This window comes from Heterodontus francisci, chromosome 3, assembly GCF_036365525.1.
Source record: "Heterodontus francisci isolate sHetFra1 chromosome 3, sHetFra1.hap1, whole genome shotgun sequence".
Taxonomy (NCBI): Eukaryota; Metazoa; Chordata; class Chondrichthyes; order Heterodontiformes; family Heterodontidae; genus Heterodontus; species Heterodontus francisci.
Window position 1 is genome coordinate 200321828 of NC_090373.1, and position 21993 is coordinate 200343820.

Sequence of the window (21993 nt, forward strand, 5' to 3'; positions counted from 1 at the left end):
CTGTTACTATTGGGAAGGTACTAGTGTCCTCCACCATGAAAACTGAAGCAAAATACTGATTTAGTATCTCCGCCATTTCTGCGTTCCCCTCTTCACTCCCCAGTCTCATCCTCCAAGGGACCAACATTCACTTTAGCTACTCTCTTCCCTTTTATATACTTATGGAAGCTTTTGCTATCCATTTTCATATTTTGTGTCAGTTTTCTTTCATGATTTACCTTTGCTCTTTTTATTTTTTTAGTAACCCTTTGTTTATCTTTGAAAATTTCCCAATTTTCCAGCCTGCCACTGGCCTTTGCAATATGTTATGCATTAGTTTTTGTCTTTATGTTGTCCTTAACTTCCTTGCTTAGCCAGAGATGTTTTTTTCCCCCTCTTATAATCTTTCTTCCTCTCTGGAATATATTTTAGTTGGGAGGAATTGAATATCTCCTTAAACATCTGCCACTACTCATCAACTGTCCTACCTTTTAGTCTTCCTGCCCAGTCAACGAGGGCCAAATCTGTCCTCATGCCTATGTAATTACCTTTGTTTAACTCCAGAATGCTCGTGTGGGACTCCAGTTTCTCGCCCTCAAACTGAATTTGAAATTCTAGCATGCTATGATCACTCTTCCTTAGAGGATCTTTAACTATGAGATCGTTAATTAATCCTACCTCATTACACAATACTAAATCTAGAATAGCCTGCTCTCTGGTTTGTTCCACAACATATTGCTCAAAAAAAAAATCTCTAATACATTCAATGAACTCTCCCTCGAGACTACCCTTGCCAATTTGATTAATCCAGTCTATATGTATATTAAAATCACCCATGGTTATTGCTCTACCTTTCTTACAAGCCCCCAGTATTTCCTGGTTTATACTGTGACCCCACTGCGGATCTACTGTTTGGGGACCTATAGATTATTCCCACCAGGGACTTCTTTCCCTTGCTATTTCTTATTTCTACCCAGACTGATTCTACATCTTGATCTCCAGTGTCTATATCATTTCTCACTGCAGCACTGATCTCTTCCTTTACTAACAAAGCTGCACCACCTCCTTTTCCTTCCTGCCTATCCTTCCAAAATACTGAGTACCGTTGGATATTCAATTCCCAAACCTGGTTTCTCTGCAACAACGTCTCAGTAATCGCCACTAAATCATACCCATTCGTCTCTATTTGCGCTGTTAACTCATTTATTCCGAATACTTCGTGTATTCAGATACAAAGCCTTTACGTTTGTTCGATTATCAAATTTCCCTACTTTTGCATGATTCTTTGGTGCAATATGATGTTCATATGCTCTGTCCCTTTCATTTTTTGGTAACAATCAGCCTCATCACTAACCTGTACTCCTACCTTCACCTTTAACTTTGACTTCCTAATTTTCCATGCAACTGAACTCTTCCACCCCACTATTTAGTTTAAAGCCCTATCTACAATCCTAGTTATGCGATTCACCAGGACTCTGGTCCCAGCATGATTCAGGTGGAGCCCGTTCCAGCGGAACAGTTCCCTCCTTCCCCAGTACTGGTGCCAATTCCCATGAACTCGAACCCATTTCTCCCACACCAATCTTTGAGCTATGCATTTATCTCTTTAATCCTATTGACCCTTTGCCAATTTGCTCATGGCTCAGGTAGTAATCCGGAGATTATTATCTTTTTGGTTCTGCTTTTTAATTTAGCCCCCTAGCTGCTCATATTCCCTCAGCAGAACCTCTAACCTCGTTCTACCTATATCGTTGGTATCTACATGGACCATTACAACTGGATCTTGCCCCTCCCACTCCAAGTTCCAGATGAGATATCCCGAACCCTGGCACCAAGTATGCAACACAGCCTTCGGACTCTCGATCCTGGCCACAGAGAACAGTGTCTATGCCCCTAACTATACTATCCCCGATTATGACTAATTTCTCTTTTCTCCGCCCACTTGAATGGCTCCCTTTACCACGGTACCAAGGTCAGTTTGCTCATCCTCCCTACAGTCCCTGCTCTCGTCCACACAGAGAGCAAGAATTTCGAACCTATTGGATAAGGACAAAGGCTCCTGTGACTCTACCTTCTTGCGCCCTCTACCTGCCTCACTCATAGTTACACCCTCCTGTCTCTGACCACTGCATTTCCTTGCATGGGTAGAAAGATTCAAATGAAAAAAATGGAAAAGTAAAAATAAACCTAAGAGCTAAGAAGAGATTCCCTTCAAATATCACTTGAAAAATAGCTCTCTCCTGACCTGTGGGTGGATTGATATGAAAATGGCTTTGAGGGTCGTAATGTCATTTAACCCTGACCTGCATGCATTATTGAAGCTCCCTCCTACTTCCAATGAGTGCTGGGTGTCTAAATTGGCAGGCTTACAGCAGTAATTTGGCAAGATTTCTTTTTGATTTTGGTTCTGTTACAAAATCATTTTTATTCTGTTTGCCTGCTTCCAGGCATGAAATAAATGTTGATTAAGACACTGTATGATACCAGCACAAACTATTCAATAAATTTATTAAATAGTAAAAGAACACATTTTATTTGTACTTACATTTATAAAGCACAATATAAATGCAATATTTAACTAACATTGCTTTACTACATTTTATTGTATTTATTAGGCACTATTTAAATACAAGTTGCTCACATCTTGAAATCCAAACTCAGCTATATTACTGCTAAATTATCTCAGGGTCTAAAAGACATTCTCCCCCGACTCAAACAACTGTTATTTTACTTAATATCACAGAGCAAAGCTGCCCCTCTCAGGACCCAGTGGTCAGGTGTTTGGAGTGTTTTCAGACAGAGGGCAGTGATGAACGTCAGATCTGTGCGCTTTGGTTTCTTATAGACTGGACAAATGTATAATTTGGGATCCTTGGGTGCAGTGGAATTTATGGCAAATATATAGACGACGGGTAGCATTGTAAAGAGAACCTTGGCAGTTGATTCAGTCAGCCGGGTATTTCTCCTGTCCCAACCGGCTCCGTCCAGGTAAAGGCCATAGATGTACACTCCCTCCTGTCAAACAAGCATGGAGAGGATAAATGTTAGAAAAACATTGGCTGAAAGATAGAAGCGTGGGAATTTACAGCGTTTTATAAAATCATGGAATAATACTGAAGGGGGGTATTCGATCCTTTGTGGGCAGAATTTTCTGCCCACAATGGGGCTCCCTGCACTTGGCTGAAAAGGAGGGGGGAAATCCCGCTTCAGTCACCTGCAGTAATTCTATGGCGCCAGGCTAAGAACAGCCTGGTGCCAGGATCCTCATCTTTTTAAAGACGGGGATCCTGGCTCCAAGAGCTGCTGGCCAATCAGCAGCTGAGTAATATTGGCAGCGCCACCAGGAGTGGTGGCCACTGCCAATACCACAGAGGCCTTGGACTCAGGCACAGCAGTGGAGACCTGGACATTAGGTAAGTGAGGTGGGTTCGCCAGGGCCAGTCTGGAAGGCCCTGGCGAAGGTGGGGTGGGTGAGCCTTGAGTATAATTTTTCCATATTTACTCTATCAATGCTCATGATTTTGAACATCACTGTCAAATCACCATTTAATTTTCTCTGCTCAAAGGAAAACAACCCATCTTCAGTCTCTTCATGCAATCTTATCTATAGTACCATTGCATTATCTCTTCCTACAGTACAATGCCCAGATTTGAACACAATACTCCAGCTGAGGCATAAGCAGTGTTTTATAAAAGTTTAGCATAACTTCCCTGCTTTTGTATTCTATGCCTCTATTAATGAAGCTAAGGATCCCATCGGCTTTTTTTTGTTTTTAAAAAACAGCCTTCTCAGCTTGTCCTGTCACATTCAGAGATCTATGCACATAAACCCCCAGCTCTCTCAGTTCCTACAAATCCCTTTAAAATTGTACCGTTTAACTTACATTGCCTCTCCTCATTCTTTCTCAAAACATATTACTTCACACTTCTGTGTGTTGAATTTCATCTGCCATGTGTCTGCCCATTTTACCAGTCAGCCTATGTTCTCCTGTTAATGTCCTTATTGTTTACATTGCTGAATTTTGTGTCAGCTGAAAACTTTGAAATACCATATTTACACAAGTCGAGGTCATCAATATGTATCAAATGGTCCTAATATGCTTCCATTCATTCTGAAAAATAACCATTCACACTAATCTCTGCTTTCATTCCCTTAGTCAAATGTGTATCCATGTCCTCCCCACCCCACATCGTCCCTTTAATCCTCTGGGCTTTAATTTTATGAATAAAGTCTATTGTGTGTAGTTTTCAAATGCCTTTTGAAACTCCACATACACAACATCAACCACACTATCTTTATCAATCCTCTCCGTTACTTCATCAAAAGACTTGATCAAGTTAGTCAAAGACAATTTGTCTTTAACAAACCCGTGCTGACTTTTGTTTATTTCCAAATGCCAGTTAATTTTGTCCTGGATTGTGATCTCTAAAGGTGCGGCTGACTGACCTGTATTTGCTCTGTTTATTCATCCTGCCTTATATAAACAGGGGTGTAACATTTGCAATCCTTCAGTCCACTGGCACCACCTTCATATTAAAAGGAGAATATGGCAGAATGCCACAGACAGAGCTAAATGATCCCATAACCAATGGATTTTTTGTTTTCATTTCATGGGATGTGGGTGTCACTGGCTAGGCCAGCATTTATTGCTATTCCTAATTGCCCTTGAGAAGGTGGTGGTGAGCTGCCTTCTTGAACCACTGCAGTCCATGTGGGGTAGGTACACCCACAGTGCTGTTAGGAAGGGAGTTGCAGGATTTTGACCCAGCGACAGTGAAGGAACGGTGATATAGTTCCAAGTCAGGATGGTGCGTGGCTTGGAGGGGAACTAGCAGGTGGTGATGTTCCCATGCATCTGCTGCCCTTGTCCTTCTAGGTGGTAGAGGTTGTGGGTTTGGAAGGTGCTGTCGAAGGAGCCTTGGTGCATTGCTGCAGTGCATCTTGTAGATGGTACACACTGCTGCTACTGTGCGTTGGTGGTGGAGGGAGTGAATGTTTGTGGACGGGGTGCCAATCAAGCGGGCTGCTTTGTCCTGGATGGCATCAAGTTTCTTCAGTGTTGTTGGAGCTGCACCCATCCAGGCAAGTGGAGAGTATTCCATCACACTCCTGACTTGTGCCTTGTAGATGGTGGACAGGCTTTGGGAAGTCAGGAGGCGAGTTACTCGCTGCAGGATTCCTAGCCTCTGACCTGCTCTTGTAGCCATGGTATTTATATGGTTACTCCAGTTCAGTTTCTGGTAAATGGCAACCCCCAGGATGTTGATAATGGGGGATTCAGCGATTGTAATGCCATTGAATGTCAAGGGGAGATGGTTAGATTCTCTCTTGTTGGAGATAGTCATTGCCTGGCACTTAAGTGGCAAATAACATTCGTGCCACACATCAACCCAAGCCTGGATATTGTTCAAATCTTGTTGCATTTCTACAAGGAGTGCTTCAGTATCTGAGGAGTCATGAATGGTGCTGAACATTGTGCAATCATCAGCGAACATCCCCACTTCTGACCTTACAATTGAAGGAAGGTCATTGATGAAACAGCTGAAGATGGTTGGGCCTCAGACACTACCCTGAGGAACTCCTGCAGTGATGGCCTGGAGCTCAGATGACTGACTCCAAAAACCACAACCATCTTCCTTTACGTTAGGTATGACTCCAACCAGCGGAGAGTTTCCCCCCAGTTTTGCTAGGGCTCCTTGATGCCATACTCAGTCAAATGCTGCCTTGATGTCAAGAGCAGTCACTCTCACCGTACCTCGAGTTCAGCTCTTTTGTCAATGTTTGAACCAAGGCTGTAATGAGTCAGGAGCTGAGTGGCCCTGGCGGAACCCAAACTGAGCATCACTGAGCAGGTTATTGCTAAGTAAGTGCCGTTTGATAGCACTGTCAATGACACCTACCATGATTTTACTGATGATTGAGTGTAGACTGATGGGGTGGTAATTGGCCGGGTTGGATTTTTCCTGTTTTTTGTGTACAGGACATACCTGAGCAATTTTCCACATTGCCGGGTAGATGCGAGTGTTATAGCTGTAATGGAACAGCTTGGCTAGGGGCATGGCCAGTTCTGAGCAAAGGTCTTCAGTACTATTGCCAGAATGTTGTCAGGACCCGCAGCTTTTGCAGTATCCAGTGCCTTCAGTCGTTTCTTGACATCACACGGAGTGAATCGAATTGGCTGAAGACTGGTGTTACAACCAGCTGAGCAATGTCCAGGGGTCTTTTGCTGTCTTTACCTGGTGTTAAACACTGTTTTGAACTCCCCTTTGTGTGAGTCCTTGTTCACAGTTTCCAATTATCAGACAAATAACTGAGCACACACAGGCTTTCTTTGGTTTAAAGCAGAAAGAGGAAATTTATTAAAACCTTAAAATTTAAAGTGTATTATGGTTCACGCCTACGGCTGTACGACGTGCTCACGCTAGCATGCACACACAATGTAAACATACAGATAGGAATAGAAAAGAACAGAAGAAAAGATAAGTAGAACAGTTTGAAGCAATATCTTGTTAAAGTTTCTCGAGCTTGCTGTAATCCTTGATTGAAGATATAGTCTTGCAGTTCGTTGGGGCCCAGTATTAAGTCTTAAACCTTGTTTACATAGGAAATCTTTTTCTCGTTTAGTTTCATGTGCTTTCACAAGATTCAGTTCCGTGGGAAGAGATGAAGGCAGACAGATAGGAGAAGAGATCTTCTCAGTCCATGAGCACATGGCGTTCTCTGCCTGGCAATTCCTTTGCTTGGGAGTTCAAAAACTCTGCAACAGCCAGTCATGTGAGCAAAACTGGTCTGACCACTTCTGTGTATTGGAGGACCAGGGATTGGCTCCCTTTGTTTCCACATTGTCTGTTCTATGCAAATGTCCTTCCAGTCAGAGATTGCAATTTTTAAAGTTTTAATGTTAATGTGGCAAAATAATGTGTGCCTCAGTCTTGGCAGTTAGGGTTTGCCTGACACTGGCATGAGAGATGCTGGGGACTTCAAGAGGAGGCCGAGTTAGATCATCCACTCGGCACCTTTGGCTGAAGATTGTTGCAAATGTTTCAGCCTCATCTTTTGCACTGATGTGCTGGGCTCCCCCATCATTGAGAATGGGGATATATGCAGTGCCACCTTCTTCTGTTAGTTGCTTAATTGTCCACCACCATTCACAATGGGATGTGGCAGGACTGCAGAGCTTAGATCTGATCCATTGATGGTGGAATCGCTTAGCTCTGTCTATCTCATGCTGCTTACGCTTTTTGGCTTCACCAGGTAGACATCTCATTGAGGTATGCCTGGTGCTGCTCCTGGCATGCCCTCCTGCACTCTTCATTGAACCAGGGCTGATCTCCTGGCTTGATGGTAATGGTAGAGTGGGGGATATGCCAGGCCATGAGGTTACAGATTGTGGTTGAGTACAATTCTGCTGCTGCTGATGGTGCACAGTGCCTCATGGATATATATCCACACACACTTTGCAACAAATGAGCATTCCTTTAAGGCACAAAAACCCACTGAAAAGTGGTCCAACTGTGGCTAGCAGGAGGCGTTAGATAGAATTAATTCAAGGGAAAGGCTTATAAGGTTGCCAAAAGAGGACTAAGTTTGAGGATACTTCTTGCAGCCCCAACTATATATAGTTGGCCAGGGGCTGCAAGAAGTATCGAGTCTGTTACAAACTGCTGGATAGTTCATGAACTATCGTAACCGGAGCTCAGACACTGGCCTGTGCTGGTAAAAAACAGTTTGAACTAATTAATTTATGTGACAAGACAAGGAGAGAGATCACAGGAATAGAGCCTTATTTGGACACGGTCTTTGGGCCTGGGCCAATAAGGAGAAGATACGAACGAGGTGAGCAAGCCTAAACCAACAAGAAAGAGACAGCACAGTTTTGAAGAGATAAGAAAGAGAATAAGTATAGAGAATCTCGGGCATAGAGCCAGCGAGAAACTCCGGAGACCAACCATCGCGGAAGTGGAAGACCCTGCGTGAGCAACGCGGCGACGACGTAAGAGAGAGAGAACGGAACGCCTGGCCAGCGTCAGCTCTCCCCTTTTGCGGATATGATCCTTTGTTTTCTGTGACTAGGTCAGGGAAAGGTCAGAGGAACCTGGTGGGTGTGCTTATCAGTTCTAGCTAGCTTTGTTATTAACTGTATAACCCAGTTTGAGTTGCATGCTTTTGTTTAACCAAGTGTATAAGCCTTATTCTTACATTGTACAATGACGTGAATAAAATAAATTGATAGTTAAAGAAAGGACTGAGTTTCCTCCTCTTTGGACTAAGCCATTAATTGTAGCCGGTGGATTAGGTGGAGGGTGGCTCTCCTGTAACCCCGATATCCCAAACACCCAGCCTGAGCCTGAATTAAGAGGACTTAGTCCCATGTGACGGCCAGGATCAAGTGGGTGAAGGGAATAAAGGGGCCAAGGGGAGTTGACTCCGTGCCATGGTGGGCACAAGGATAAATCTCTCCGTTGAATCAGCGGGAGACTCGAGCCAAACCGAATTGGCAAAGTACAGAGAAAACAGGAACTTAAGGGTTAATTCGTAGCGACTAACATAAGATGACGAATCCAAACCCTGGAGACTTGGACTGTTTTGACTGGAAGGGACTCCTCCAAAAATACGTAATAGGGAAGTGGCCGCAATACGAGGAGTATGCAGGTCACACTAGCGACAAGGGAAAACCCGTAGGAGAAGCCCTTTGGAAGATTGCACAAGCAAAGATGTCAGCTAGGAAATTTTAAAAATACAGAAGTCAGTAGCTATTGGCCGTTTACTTGAGGAATGGATAGAATGCCAACAGCAGGCTAAAAAAGAGCAGAACAGACTAGAGCAAGAGAATAAAAAACTCCGTGAGGAGGCAGCTCGCCTTCATGAAAAAGTAACTGATTTGCAGGGACAGAGAAGTGCGGATTTGATGCATATGAACCAATATCAGTTACAGTGCGAAAAACTATTTACAGAAAAAAGTAGGCGAGAGAGAGAAGCCCAAGCAGCTAAAGCTGAGGTGGAAGGATGGAAACAACAATGTAATGATTTAAAAACTGCCATGAATGTGATTCAGAGCAGCAGCTCAGGAAAAGACAAGTAATACAGGTGATCACACAAAGTGTCAAAAATACATAGCGAGACTGCAAGAGCAGCTAGCCGCGCAGAGAGGTATAATCTGTGCTTTTGCACCCAAAGGAAGTGAGGAGAACGGTGAAGGGGGCATAGATTGGAATGAGTTAGCAGACGAAGCGGCTAGATACGGCCATGATGACAGAGACCCTCTACACGAGGATCCTCCGCTAACATATGAACCAGAGCCAAAGGAGTCATCGGCCCCCATGGCCCCCCTTGTGACCACTAGGGCAGCGATAGGGGCAGATGGCCAGGTGGCAGCTGGCCCGCATATGACATATTCCACTCCAATGGGGGTACAGCAATTGAGGGATATTGCAAAAGATATTGGGACGGGCGCACCCGGGGATGATCCTAGGGTGCTGTTCCAAGCGGTCAGTCAACAGAGAGGAATACACGGCTTAGATGATGCTGAAGAAAGAAAATTAATTATAATGTGCCGACACCCACACATACACTCTGCCCTACCGGAGGAGCAAAGACTCGGTGGAGGCACAAATGAGGCTTTAAAAGATCAAGTATTAAATGTCATGGGCGCGAACGAAATGCTATCAAAGAAAAGGTGAACACCCTGTCGCGTTTGCGGCCCGCATCTGGGCGGTGTTTCAAGGGGTATATGGCGCAAACCTAGATAGAGCAAATCCAACGCCAGAGATTAGAAATCAATGGCTGAGAACGCTAGTGTCGCATGGCACTGAGGAGTCAAGAAGGGCCCGAGATCAATTTGATCCCTCTGATGACACGCACAGAGGCTTGGGTACTCAGGAGGATGGTTCGAGCATGGGGGAAGGAAACAACAAAATTCTCCAAGGCCCCTGGGGGAAAGGCAATGCCTGTCAAAGATAAGACAATAACCTGGAGAAATGAAGGGAGGAGTACTACACAGGGGGCACCCCACCCAGCCTTTCAGACAGGAGGAAGGGGTAGAGGCATTGGGAGAGGATCCGTCCCAGGAACAGGGAGAACTGCAGGCGGGCCGACCCACTGCTATAACTGTGGCCAGGAGGGACATTTCAAAAGAGAATGCCTAAACCAGAGACGAGAAAATGCAGCTCGGGGAGGAGGCCAGAACAAATGCCAGAGCCTACCTGTGGAAGGACCGAATAGGTTAAATCCTCAATGTGATATACTCGAGATAGCACCGTCTTCGGGGTCGTACCCCGAACCACAATGACGGTCGCAGGCCTCTCCGTTATGGGTGTGTGACACGCGGTGGGATAACACAGGGAGACCCCTAGTGAATGGTAGAATTGGAGGCCGCCCTGTCACGTTCCTTTGGGACACTGGAGGATCCCGAACCACCGTAAACACCACCAATGTTAGTAAAGTAGATTGGAAAATTCAAAGTAAACTTGTTTTAAGTGGATTCACAGGACATTCACAAGTGGGATATGTGAGCGTACCGTTGGAAGTCAGTGTGGGGGATGTAGCAATAAAGCACTCAGTGGTTCTCATTAAGTTACTCAGAGAACAAGAACATATATTAGGGTGTGATTTATGGCTAAAGCGGGACCCTGTTTTGACCCTGTTAATTGCGCGATTTGGCAAATGCCCTTGGGCATGGGTAGTATAGATCACACATCCGTCCCGGTGGGGGAATACCAGGATAGGATATGCACGTTCGGGGAAATGTGGACAAGACCAGAAGAAATGAGTAGCGATCGTGAAGTACAACAAATTATCACACGGAATTCAGTAGCATTTGCTCGACATAAACATGATTGTGGGAAAATGACCGGAAGTGTGTGTATACAGGGTCCAGACCCCAAGCCACAGAAGCAGTATGGTTTTCCGAAACAGGCAGAAGAGGAGGTGGGAAAGGTGATAGTATCCCTTGTCGCAGCAAACTCTAAGACCGGTAGCCTCCACTAATAACTCGCCTAGTTGGCTGGTGAGGAAACCGGATGGTAGCTGACGACTAACGATAGACTATCGAGAATTAAATAAGGTAACCCCATTAACGACCCCCCCCGTAGCAACTAGCCCAGAGACGGTGGTTAAACAAAATGAGGACGCACAGTGGTTCACGGTTTTAGACATAAGTAACGGTTTTTGGTCTATTCCACTGGAGAAAGAATGCCAATATAAATTTGCATTTACCTTCCAAGGACAACAATATACATGGACTGCCCTGCCGCAGGGATTTCATAATTCCCCCTCTATATTTCACCAGCGTTTAAGGGAAGGATTAAAAGGGTTCTCAAAGCCTGAATGTCTGGTGCAGTATGTGGACAACTTACTGCTACAAACTGAAACAGAACAGGAACATTATCAGTTACTAAGTGAATTACTACAATTGTTACACAAATTGGGACTAAAAGTAAACCCTAAAAAGGCACAGGTTATGAAACAGAAGGTTACTTACTTGGGAATGATCTTGACACAGGGAAAGCGAGAAATTGACCAACGAAGGATAGTAGCGGTTGGCAGACTCCCTGTCCCAAGGGATGTAAAAGGGTTGAGATCTTTCCTGGGTTTGGTAGGATATTGCAGGGACCACAAAGGCTACAAAGGCGGCCCCATTAATGGAACTATTGAGAAAGAATGTGACGTGGGAGTGGAAAACTGAACACACACAGGCCATTTCAGATTTAAAGCAGGCACTTGCTGCTGCGCCTGCTCTGAAAACCCCAAATCCAACTGAGCCATTTTCATTGGAGGTAGCTACCACAGACACCACCCTCTCAGCAGTTCTGTTACAGGAGACACACGGGAAATTGAGACCAGTAGCGTATGCCTCACGTATGCTTTCACCGGTAGAGCAGGGGTATACGACGTGCGAGAAACATTTGTTAACAGTTTTTTGGGCAGTACAGTATTTTACTTACATAGTGGGACTGAATCCACTTACAATATTGACAGAAGATACCCCTGTACAGTTACTATTAGATGGTAGGATCAAAGACGAGTCAGTAAGTCAGAACCGAAGCGCTCGGTGGACACTATTGTTGCAAGGAAGAAACACAAGCGTAAAAGGGGTAAAAACCAATATGTTGGCAGACAACCAAGTGTATCAAGGAGAGAAACATAAGTGTCAAGTCATGATACAAATGCTCCCTTGGGATCATTTGCTATCAAAATAAAGAGGAGGGGGTAGGAGTGGATTGGAGAAAGCAATGGGGCCCGAAAACAAAGATGCAAAGGAAAAAGAAGAACCCCACTTAAAACTTTTTGTGGATGGTTCCTCATCAGTACAGGAGGACGAGAGGAAAACTGGGTGCGGGATATATGTAGAAGACGAACACGGTCAGGAAAAATTTAGTGCAGCCTTAAAATTGCCTAAAACCATGAGCGCGCAGGCGGCAGAAACAGCAGCCGTCGCATATGTGGTTGGCCACCCAGAATACTTCCTGCACAGATCGGTGATATATTCTGATAGCATGTATGTCTAATAGCCTCACGGAACATTTGCCCTTATGGGAGGCGAGAGGTTTCGTCTCAGCGGATGGGAAGCCCCTTCCATCGGCTCCATTATTAAGATACATCTTTGAAGGAGCACAGGGGAAAGGATATGGGATCAAGAAGGTAAAAGCTCATTCAAAACTTACTCCAGAAGGGAACAGGAAAGCGGATGAGGTAGCCAAACAAGGTGCTGTTAGTGGGCAGGAATGGCAGCCACCGATTGAGGATATTGGGGAACAGAAAGGGAAACAGGTTAAGGTAATGGATTTAACAGAGGAGCAGAAGAAAGATGGAGAATTGAAAAAACTGATAGGAGTAGAGTCAGACACATACAAAGAGTACAAAGGGATAAATATTCAGGACGGAGTGGTTTTATGTGAAGGAAAATTCGTAGTGCCAGAGGAGGGACAAAACCAAATAATCCACCTGTACCATGACTTATGGGGACATAAAGGGACAGAGAGTACCCTGGAAAGGATAAAGGAGGTGTGCTGGTGGCCTGGAATGAAAGGTGACATGGAACACGACGTCAAGAATTGTTTGATCTGTGCACAACACAACCCCGATAGGAATGTCAAGAAAGGGGCCCTCCGACATACTAGACCAGTAGAAGGGCCTTGGACTAATTTACAGATAGACTATGTAGGACCCTTACCCCCCACTCCAGGAGGGTTTAAATACATTCTAGTAATAGTAGATACGTTTACCAAATGGGTGGAAGCTTTCCCAACCAGAACAAATACAGCCAAAATCACCACGAAAATTCTGTTAGAAAGGGTGTTCACTTGGTGGGGTTTACCCCGAAGCATAGAATCAGATCAGGGAACACATTTTACAGCCCAAGTAATGCAAAATGTAATGACCCTCTTTGGGGTCAAATGGAAATTCCACATACCCTATAGACCACAGTCTAGTGGAATTGTGGAAAGGATGAATCGTACATTGAAAAACATGATAGCTAAAATGGTACAGCAGCACAAGACGACCGGGCAGGTTGTTTTGCCCTATGTGTTGATGGTAATCAGGAATACCGCAGCTTCACCAACAGGCTATACTCCCTATAAACTCATGACAGGAAGGGGCACGAGAGGAATGGAGGGGTTGGGAGGTTTGGACTTGTCCGAACCAGAGGTGGACAGTATTATTAGCAAAGAACAGTACAGCACAGTAACAGGCCATTCGGCCCTCCAAGCCTGCGCCGATCTTGATACCTGCCTAAACTAAAACCTTCTGCACTTCCAGGGTCCGTATCCCTCTATTCCCATCCTATTCATGTATTTGTTAAGATGCCTCTTAAACATCTCTATGGTACCTGCTTCCACCACCTCGCCCGGCAACAAGTTCCAGGCACTCACCACCCTCTGTGTAAAGAACTTGCCTCGCACATCCCCTCTAAACTTTGCCCCTCTCACCTTAAACCTATGTCCCCTAGTAACTGACTCTTCCACCCTGGGAAAAAGCTTCTGACTATCCACTCTGTCCATGCCGCTCATAACTTTGTAAACCTCTATCATGTCACCCCTCCACCTCCGTCGTTCCAGTGAAAACAATCAGAGTTTATCCAACCTCTCCTCATAGCTAATGCCCTCCAGACCAGGCACATTCCTGGTAAACCTCTTCTGTACCCTCTCCAAAGCCTCCACGTCCTTCTGGTAGTGTGGCGACCAGAATTGCACGCAATATTCTAAGTGTGGCCTAACTGGAGTTCTGTACAGCTGCAGCATGACTTGCCAATTTTTATACTCTATGCCCCGACCGATGAAGGCAAGCATGCCGTCTGCCTTCTTGACTACCTTATCCACCTGCGTTGCCACTTTCAGTGACCTGTGGACCTGTACGCCCAGATCTCTCTGCCTGTCAATACTCCTAAAGGTTCTGCCATTTACTGTATATCAGAGAAATGCGTGCAACAATTAGTAGAAACAGTGAGAGAAGCAAATTACGTAGTAGCTCACCAACAAGGAAAGAAGAGACAGCAAAGCAAGGCTTATTTTGATGCGAAAGCCAGCCTGATAGAGTTGGACCCCGGACAAAGGGTAATGATCAGAATATACCAGCCCACCACATTCTTGAGTCCAAAGTTCACCGGTCCCAATGAGATAGTAGATAAAGCTAGTCCATCTGTATACAAAGTATTGACGGCACCAGATAAGAGTGGCTGGTATCACATTAATCAGTTAAAGTTAGGAGGAGAAAAACAAGATAATCACAGTTGGCATGTGATGCTTGATGCTACCGATCGAAGGTCAGGGAGATCAAGAGCAGGATCAACTTTGGATCCAAGCAGAAGTGTTTGAAAGACAACCTGATGTTGTACATCCAGAGAGAGAGAAATTGAGGGAAAAAACGAAAGAAAAATAAAGAAAACAGGGGAAGTAAGTGGGCTAGAAGAAATGGACGGTTAGAATCAGAAACAAATTGGGAACAAGATATAGACAGTCTGGCTCAGTGTATGGAGAGACTGGACTTAAAATAGGATAAGAAAGAAACTGTAAATAAGAGCAGAAATTACACTTGTATATTACAGGTCCAGCCCACAATGAAGAGGGTGATACATTTCATTGCTATTGGATTGACCATATTTGGGACGATAGGTGAACCCTCATCAGAGCTGTCACAACGAATGAACACGCCTGAAGCAGTGTCGACGCGGGAAGACTATCCCATGGCCAGAAACAACTTTGCTCCGCAGATCAAGATAGTTCGAACCAACAAAGGAGAGCGAGAAGATTTAAATTTGTATTATGCGGGAGTGGATGGGTTGGCGTGCGCGGGAAAAACATTGGGAATACCGGAGGGAATAGAAGTTTGACCTTAACTAACAGTGTTAGGCACCTGTGACGAGGATAGAGGAAGATATTATGCTGGGGCAGTGTTTCATATTCCCCGATACGGAAGCAATTTGACCTACCCTTTAAAGAGAGTCCATAACGTGAGCAAGTACCAAGAGGGTAATTGGATATCTTTAAGTAACCCACCATCTCATGCTATTGTAATGGATGGTGTTGAGAAAGGGGTAGATTTGTCAAAATGTCATCAAGTGGGGAATCACTGGGCCTGTCCAGAAGAGATAACAAGACAGAAACTTACAAATTGCGGGCTCAGCACCTATGAAAATTGTTCATTGTCCATTTTGCCTGTAAATAACCGGACCTTTTTACAATATGCCCTTGTGGGGCAAATGTATTACATAGCCACGGCTGCTATGAACTACAACAAGGGATGGAAACAGTGCCCTCTGGAGGGACACAATGTAGCCATTCACAATGTTACCTCGGACTTGGTTGTTGGTGGACAAGTCCTGCCTAAGCCAATAACGAGGATAGTGATTACGGAGAATCTCACGGTCCAACGTACTTATACAGATCAAGAGGTACGGGAATATATTGCCACCGAATTACCACCCATCCCACACCCAACAGCGGATTGGGCACAAATAGCAGAAGAGGCAAAAGAGATAATTCATCAATGGAATAAACACACTAAACCAATTAGAACTCATGCCGACAAGGCAAATGAACTGTTGCGTGACCCAGGGTTTTGGAATAAGTTTTGGAATTGGGGATCTAATGTTCAAATACATCCATGGGTCAGAATTGTATCACATATTGCTGTCATAGTGATTCTATGTGCGCTAATAATTGTTGTATTCAATGTATATCAGCTTAGAAGGTGGAAAAATGAAATTTTGCAAAGATTGGATGATGGGGCGATAATGAAACAGAAGGAACGGTTATCAATATAAACAAAAACTGTAAAACAAAAAAAAGCAACTGTATATATTAAGTTTTATAAACATATCTTTTTGTATGTAACGGTATTGCACACCCAATGGGGGACAATGACGTTCTCAGGAATGGTCCACAGAGAAGGGAAAATTGATGATCCTAAGATAAGTATCTTTGGATCAAGAGGGGGAAGATGTTGGCCAGGGGCTGCAAAAAGTATAGAGTCTGTTGCAAACTGCTGGATAGTTCATGAACTATAGTAACCGGAGCTCAGACACTGGCCTGTGCTGGTAAAAAACAGTTTGAACTAATTAATTTATGTGACAAGACAAGGAGAGAGATCACAGGAATAGAGCCTTATTTGGACACGGTCTTTGGGCCTGGGCCAATAAGGAGAAGATACGAACGAGGTGAGCAAGCCTAAACCAACAAGAAAGAGACAGCACAGTTTTGAAGAGATAAGAAAGAGAATAAGTATAGAGAATCTCGGGCATAGAGCCAGCGAGAAACTCCGGAGACCAACCATCGCGGAAGTGGAAGACCCTGCGTGAGCAACGCGGCGACGACGTAAGAGAGAGAGAACGGAACGCCTGGCCAGCGTCAGCTCTCCCCTTTTGCGGATATGATCCTTTGTTTTCTGTGACTAGGTCAGGGAAAGGTCAGAGGAACCTGGTGGGTGTGCTTATCAGTTCTAGCTAGCTTTGTTATTAACTGTATAACCCAGTTTGAGTTGCATGCTTTTGTTTAACCAAGTGTATAAGCCTTATTCTTACATTGTACAATGACGTGAATAAAATAAATTGATAGTTAAAGAAAGGACTGAGTTTCCTCCTCTTTGTACTAAGCCATTAATTGTAGCCAGTGGATTAGGTGGAGGGTGGCTCTCCTGTAACCCCGATATCCCAAACACCCAGCCTGAGCCTGAATTAAGAGGACTTAGTCCCATGTGACGGCCAGGATCAAGTGGGTGAAGGGAATAAAGGGGCCAAGGGGAGTTGACTCCGTGCCATGGCTAACAAAATATATATAAACCGATTTCTGTACAAATTTCATGTTGTCTATATCAGCATAAGGAGATAATAACTAGAATGAATAGGGTTTTTCAGAATCTTTTCTCATAATTATTGGCAGGTATCCTATCACTTAAGTGCCAATTCGAGTAGGCTGCATTTGCTGACAACGCAACCACTAGGTGGTGCAGTACTGGCACATGCGCAAATGTAGCCTTATCCACTGAAGAGTCACCGTCTGCGACATCTCATGCAGCTGCCAGTAATAAAGATGGCGCCATACAATTTTTCACCAAAAACAAATTAAGCCCAATCCACCCCCAGCTCAATTTTTAAAAACTTCTTGCATGGGATGTGGGCATCGCTGGCAAGGCCAGCATTTGTTACCTATCCCTAATTGCCTTGATAACTGAGTGGCTTGCTAGGCAATTTCAGAGGGCATTTAAGAGTCAATCACATTGCTGTGGGTCTGGAGTCAGATGTAGGTCAGACCAGGTAAGGACAGCAGATTTCCTTCCTTAAAGGACATCAGTGAACCAGATTGGTTTTCATGACAATCAATAGTTTCACGGCACCATTACTGTGACTAGCGCTGCCTCTCCTCGGCCACTCGCTCCATGTTGCCGCTGCCTCCTCTCAGCTGCTCGCTACCAGCCTCACCGCTTCCCTCCTCTCGGTGGCTTGCTCCCCAACTTGCTGCTTCTCTCCGCTGTGGCCGGGGAGGGGGAGGGGGGGTGGTGGAGGGGTATGTAAGTAAAGAGGTGGGAGCAAGAGGCTGAGAGGGGTGGGAAAGCGGTGAGGCTGGGAGGGAGTGCCTAAGGTGGGGGTGGGTGGTGGGGGTGGGGAGAGAAAACGAGTGGCTAAGGGAGGAAGTGGCGAAGCGGGGAGGGAGCAGCCAAAGCAGGGTACTGTTAGGAAGAAATTGAGGTGGCGATTGCTCAATAAAAAATTAATCCTCTGTTTTAAACCTACAAGAAAACAAGTCGCTATCTGTTCATTTGACAAATAAAAAAAAAGGGGGTTAAACCCTAATAACAAAAAGACGCTTGCTGCGGTCAGGTAGGAGTTGAACAGTGGGAACCACCCACACCCCTCACCAAGTGGCATAGAAAGCCATTAATGCAGGGAATAAAGAATCAAACTAATTTTCAGATCATGTTTTTAAAAACAACTTCATCCACAAGTTTGGAATACTCTGGGAATTTTGGCTAAAGTGACCGATCCATGGCGTCAGGTCAAAACCAAAGCTATCGAGGCATGGGTGTCTGTCAAAGATACCTTAAATGCTCAATCGAGAGCGCCCCCTCCCACCAACAAACATGTTGCAGCCATGGAGGGCAAAGAGAACCCTACTATCCACGTTCTCCAAGAGGATTCATGGTGTCTTATTACAACTAGGGGAAAATAGGCCATATAGCTGGAGATTGTAGAATTCCGCACACGCCTCCACCATTTTTTAAAGGACAAAGGGACCCTGGACCAACAGAATTAAAACACGAGGTAAAACAGTTAGTGTTCAAGTATCTCAGATTATATTAAAAGCAAAATACTGCGGATGCTGGAAATCTGAAATAAAAACAAGAAATGCTGGAACCACTCAGAGTCTTCGCCCCCGACCAGCAGACCCATTCACCCGCCTCCAGCATTCTCCCTCTATCTGGACCCCTCCCCCTGGCCTCTTACCCGCTCTTGATCTCTTCATTGAAAACTATCGGCGAGACATTGGTCATCTCAATTTCTCTGCCCCCCTCACTCACTCTAACCTGTCCCCCTCTGAACTTGAGGCACTCCGTTCTCTCATGTCTAACCCCGACATGGTCATCAAACCTGCAGACAAGGTTGGTGCTGTTGTCGTATGGCGTCCCGACCTCTACCTTGCAGAAGCTCAACGCCAACTCACGGACACTTCTTCCTACCTCCCTCTGGACCATGACCCCACCACCGAACATCAAGCCACCGTCCAAAGGACTGTCACTCTGCTGAGTGGTTCCAGCATTTCTTGTTTTTATCTCAGATTATATCCCTGATTAAAAACCAATTTGTTAATGGGCAGTCAGTGAGTACTATCCAACCAGATGCATCTTTTGCCGAAGGACCCCCCATCAGGGTCCAAATGAAGGGGTACGACCCCTTTCGCCTGGTCAGAAATGGGTTTCTGGCGTGATTGTGATGGGCGACACTCATTCCTGTTGTTTATAAAAGGGGGCCAGCAACAGACTATGTTAATTGATACAGGTTCTGCAGTCACAATTATTCACACCCCACACCCTGAATGCTATCCGGCAGTGAGTGAGGGTTGCACATTGCTTATAGGCTTTAATGGTAATGATGCTTTCACATTTACAGGAGAGGCTTCTGAACTCTGGTTGTGAGGTCTCACCTGCAATGTGCCATGACTAGTATAAATGACCATACTGGCAGAAAGGGGAATATTGGGAACTGATGTGTTAGATAAGTACAGAGCAATTATTAATTACAACCGTGATTGCATGTGGTTAGGATCTGGGAGTAAGAATGTCATAGAAATCTCACTCACGCCACTTATGCAGTCAAAAAGGCGTGTTTGTATGAATCTCCTAAACATGCTAATGTACAGATAGAACAGCTTATTCAGAATCACTTAGCCGGTTTTGCCACTAGCAAACATGATTGTGGGCAGATGGAAGGAGAGGAATTCATCAACAGACCTCCTCACCCATTTGCTAAACAGTACCTGACCCCCAAAGAAAGCCATCCCTATGTTAGAGAAAGAATTCAGTCCCTCATTAAACAGCCATCGTCAGGAAAGGTACTTTCACAACCAACTCACCAATTTGGTCTGTAAAGAAGCCAGATGGCAGTTGGAGATTAACTATCGATTACCATAAATTCAACTCCGTAACACCAGCCTATTCTCCTGTTGTGCAAGAAGCTCCCACTCTTCTTTCGAAAGTACCAGTCGCTGCAAAGTATTTCTCCACTCTGGACATTTCTAATGGGTTTTGGAGCATTCCCGTTCAAAAGGAAGATTATATAAATTTGCTTTTACATTTGAGGATCAGAGTTACACTTGGACTTGTCTGCCACAGGGATTCCATAGTGCTCCTACAAGTTTTCAGAAGCGAATGGCAGCAGCCCTGAAAGGTTGTCCCAGACCAGAGTGCCTGTTACAGTACGTAGACTATGTACTCCTAGCAGCCAAGACCATAGACAAGCATTTGTTATTGCTAGATGAACTGCTAACAATTTTGACTAAGGCGACTCTTAAAGTTAATCCACAAAAGGCTCAGTTATTCCAAAACAAAAAAATCACTTTTGGATGTTTAACCTTTCCGGAGGGAATGAGGCCCAAGGTCCACAAAGTAGAAATTATATAACACTCCCTCCCACAATTGACCTCCTTGCCTTGCCGGGGCCTGGCTGATTTCCCCGGCGACACCCCAAAAACTTACCTTAGTTTTGGGGCCATCCTTTCCCTTGCTGTGGTGGCTGGGTGTACTCCCAGCAGTAGTCCCCACTCACACTACCCCACATTATGCTTCATCCGTCCCCTTGTTGCCCACTCTCTTAACCTGTCTATATCTCTTTGCAGCCATTTGGTGTCCTCCTTACACCTTACATTCCCACCTAGCTTTGTATTGTTAGCAAACTTAGATAGATTATTCTCTGTCTCCTCATTTAAGTCATTAATATAGATTGCAAATAGCTGAGGCCCCAGCATGGATCCTTGCACTCCATTATTTAGTGCCTGCCAACTAGAAAAAACCCTTTTGTCCATACTTTCTGCTTCTTGTCCGTTAACCAAGTCTCCAACCGTGCTAATATATTATCTCTATTCAAGAAAGGTGGGAGAGAGAAAACAGAACTCCAGGTCAGTTAGCCTGACACGAGCCTTCATCTTGTGTATTAACCTTTTGTGTAGCACCTTATCGAATGCCTTTTGAAAATCCATGTACACTTTGTCTACTGGTTCCCCCTTTATCTACTCTACGAGTTACATCCTCAAAAAACTCTAACTTTCCCTGACGTCACCTTAGTCATTAATGCTTTATTATCCTTATTACTCTCACTGTCCCTTCCTGACCCACTCAGCTTATTTTTTACCCAAACAGTTGTTCTGTTCTAGAGCCTTGACACTTCCCTTGCTGCTTTTGAATTTCCCCGTACCTAAATCCATCTCCTTTAGTTTAAACCCATATCTACTGTAAAGGACATAAGTGGGGATGTTTGTTGATATTTGCATGATCAGTTCTATTCACAATTCCTCAGATAATGTGCTTGCATACAGCAAGACCGGGACAACATGCAGACTTGGATTGGCAAGTGCCAAGTAACACTTGCACCACGCAAGTGCCAGGGAATGACCATCTCAAACAATAAATGAAAAAAATTGACTGGAAGGTTGTGGCCAGAATCTCTGCACACCCTTACTTCCCCCAGTAATCTATGATGTATCCCATCTGAAGTGGGTAACCTTTCTGCTTTGAGGACTGCCAGCCTTTTAAATACCTCTATTTTTATCCTTTCCAATTTTGCTACCTTTACTGCTACATTGCATCGATCTTCACTAAAGAGCTGCTGCCAAAGTAATTATTTAGTACCTAAGCCATGTCTTCTGCTTGCACAAGATCATCTCCTCCAAAGAAGATCAACCAGCATTTAAAAGAAAGATAGTTCTCTCTTTCTCTCTTTGGCCTCCTTATCTCAAGAGACAATGGGTAAGTGCCTGGAGGTGGTCAGTGGTGTGTGGAGCAGCGCCTGGAATGGCTATAAAGGTCAA

At 44.7% G+C, this 21993-nt stretch overlaps 1 protein-coding gene across 1 annotated transcript in view; it reads right to left on the reverse strand.

The window, feature by feature from the left end:
• Window positions 1-2706: 2706 nt before the first annotated feature.
• LOC137367179 (dynein axonemal heavy chain 8-like) overlaps window positions 2707-21993 on the reverse strand; it is a 2062041-nt gene continuing 2042754 nt past the window's right edge. The window contains exon 118 of the mRNA XM_068028615.1: window positions 2707-2994. Coding sequence (XP_067884716.1) covers window positions 2707-2994 — 288 coding nt within the window. The remainder of the gene's footprint in view (window positions 2995-21993) is intronic.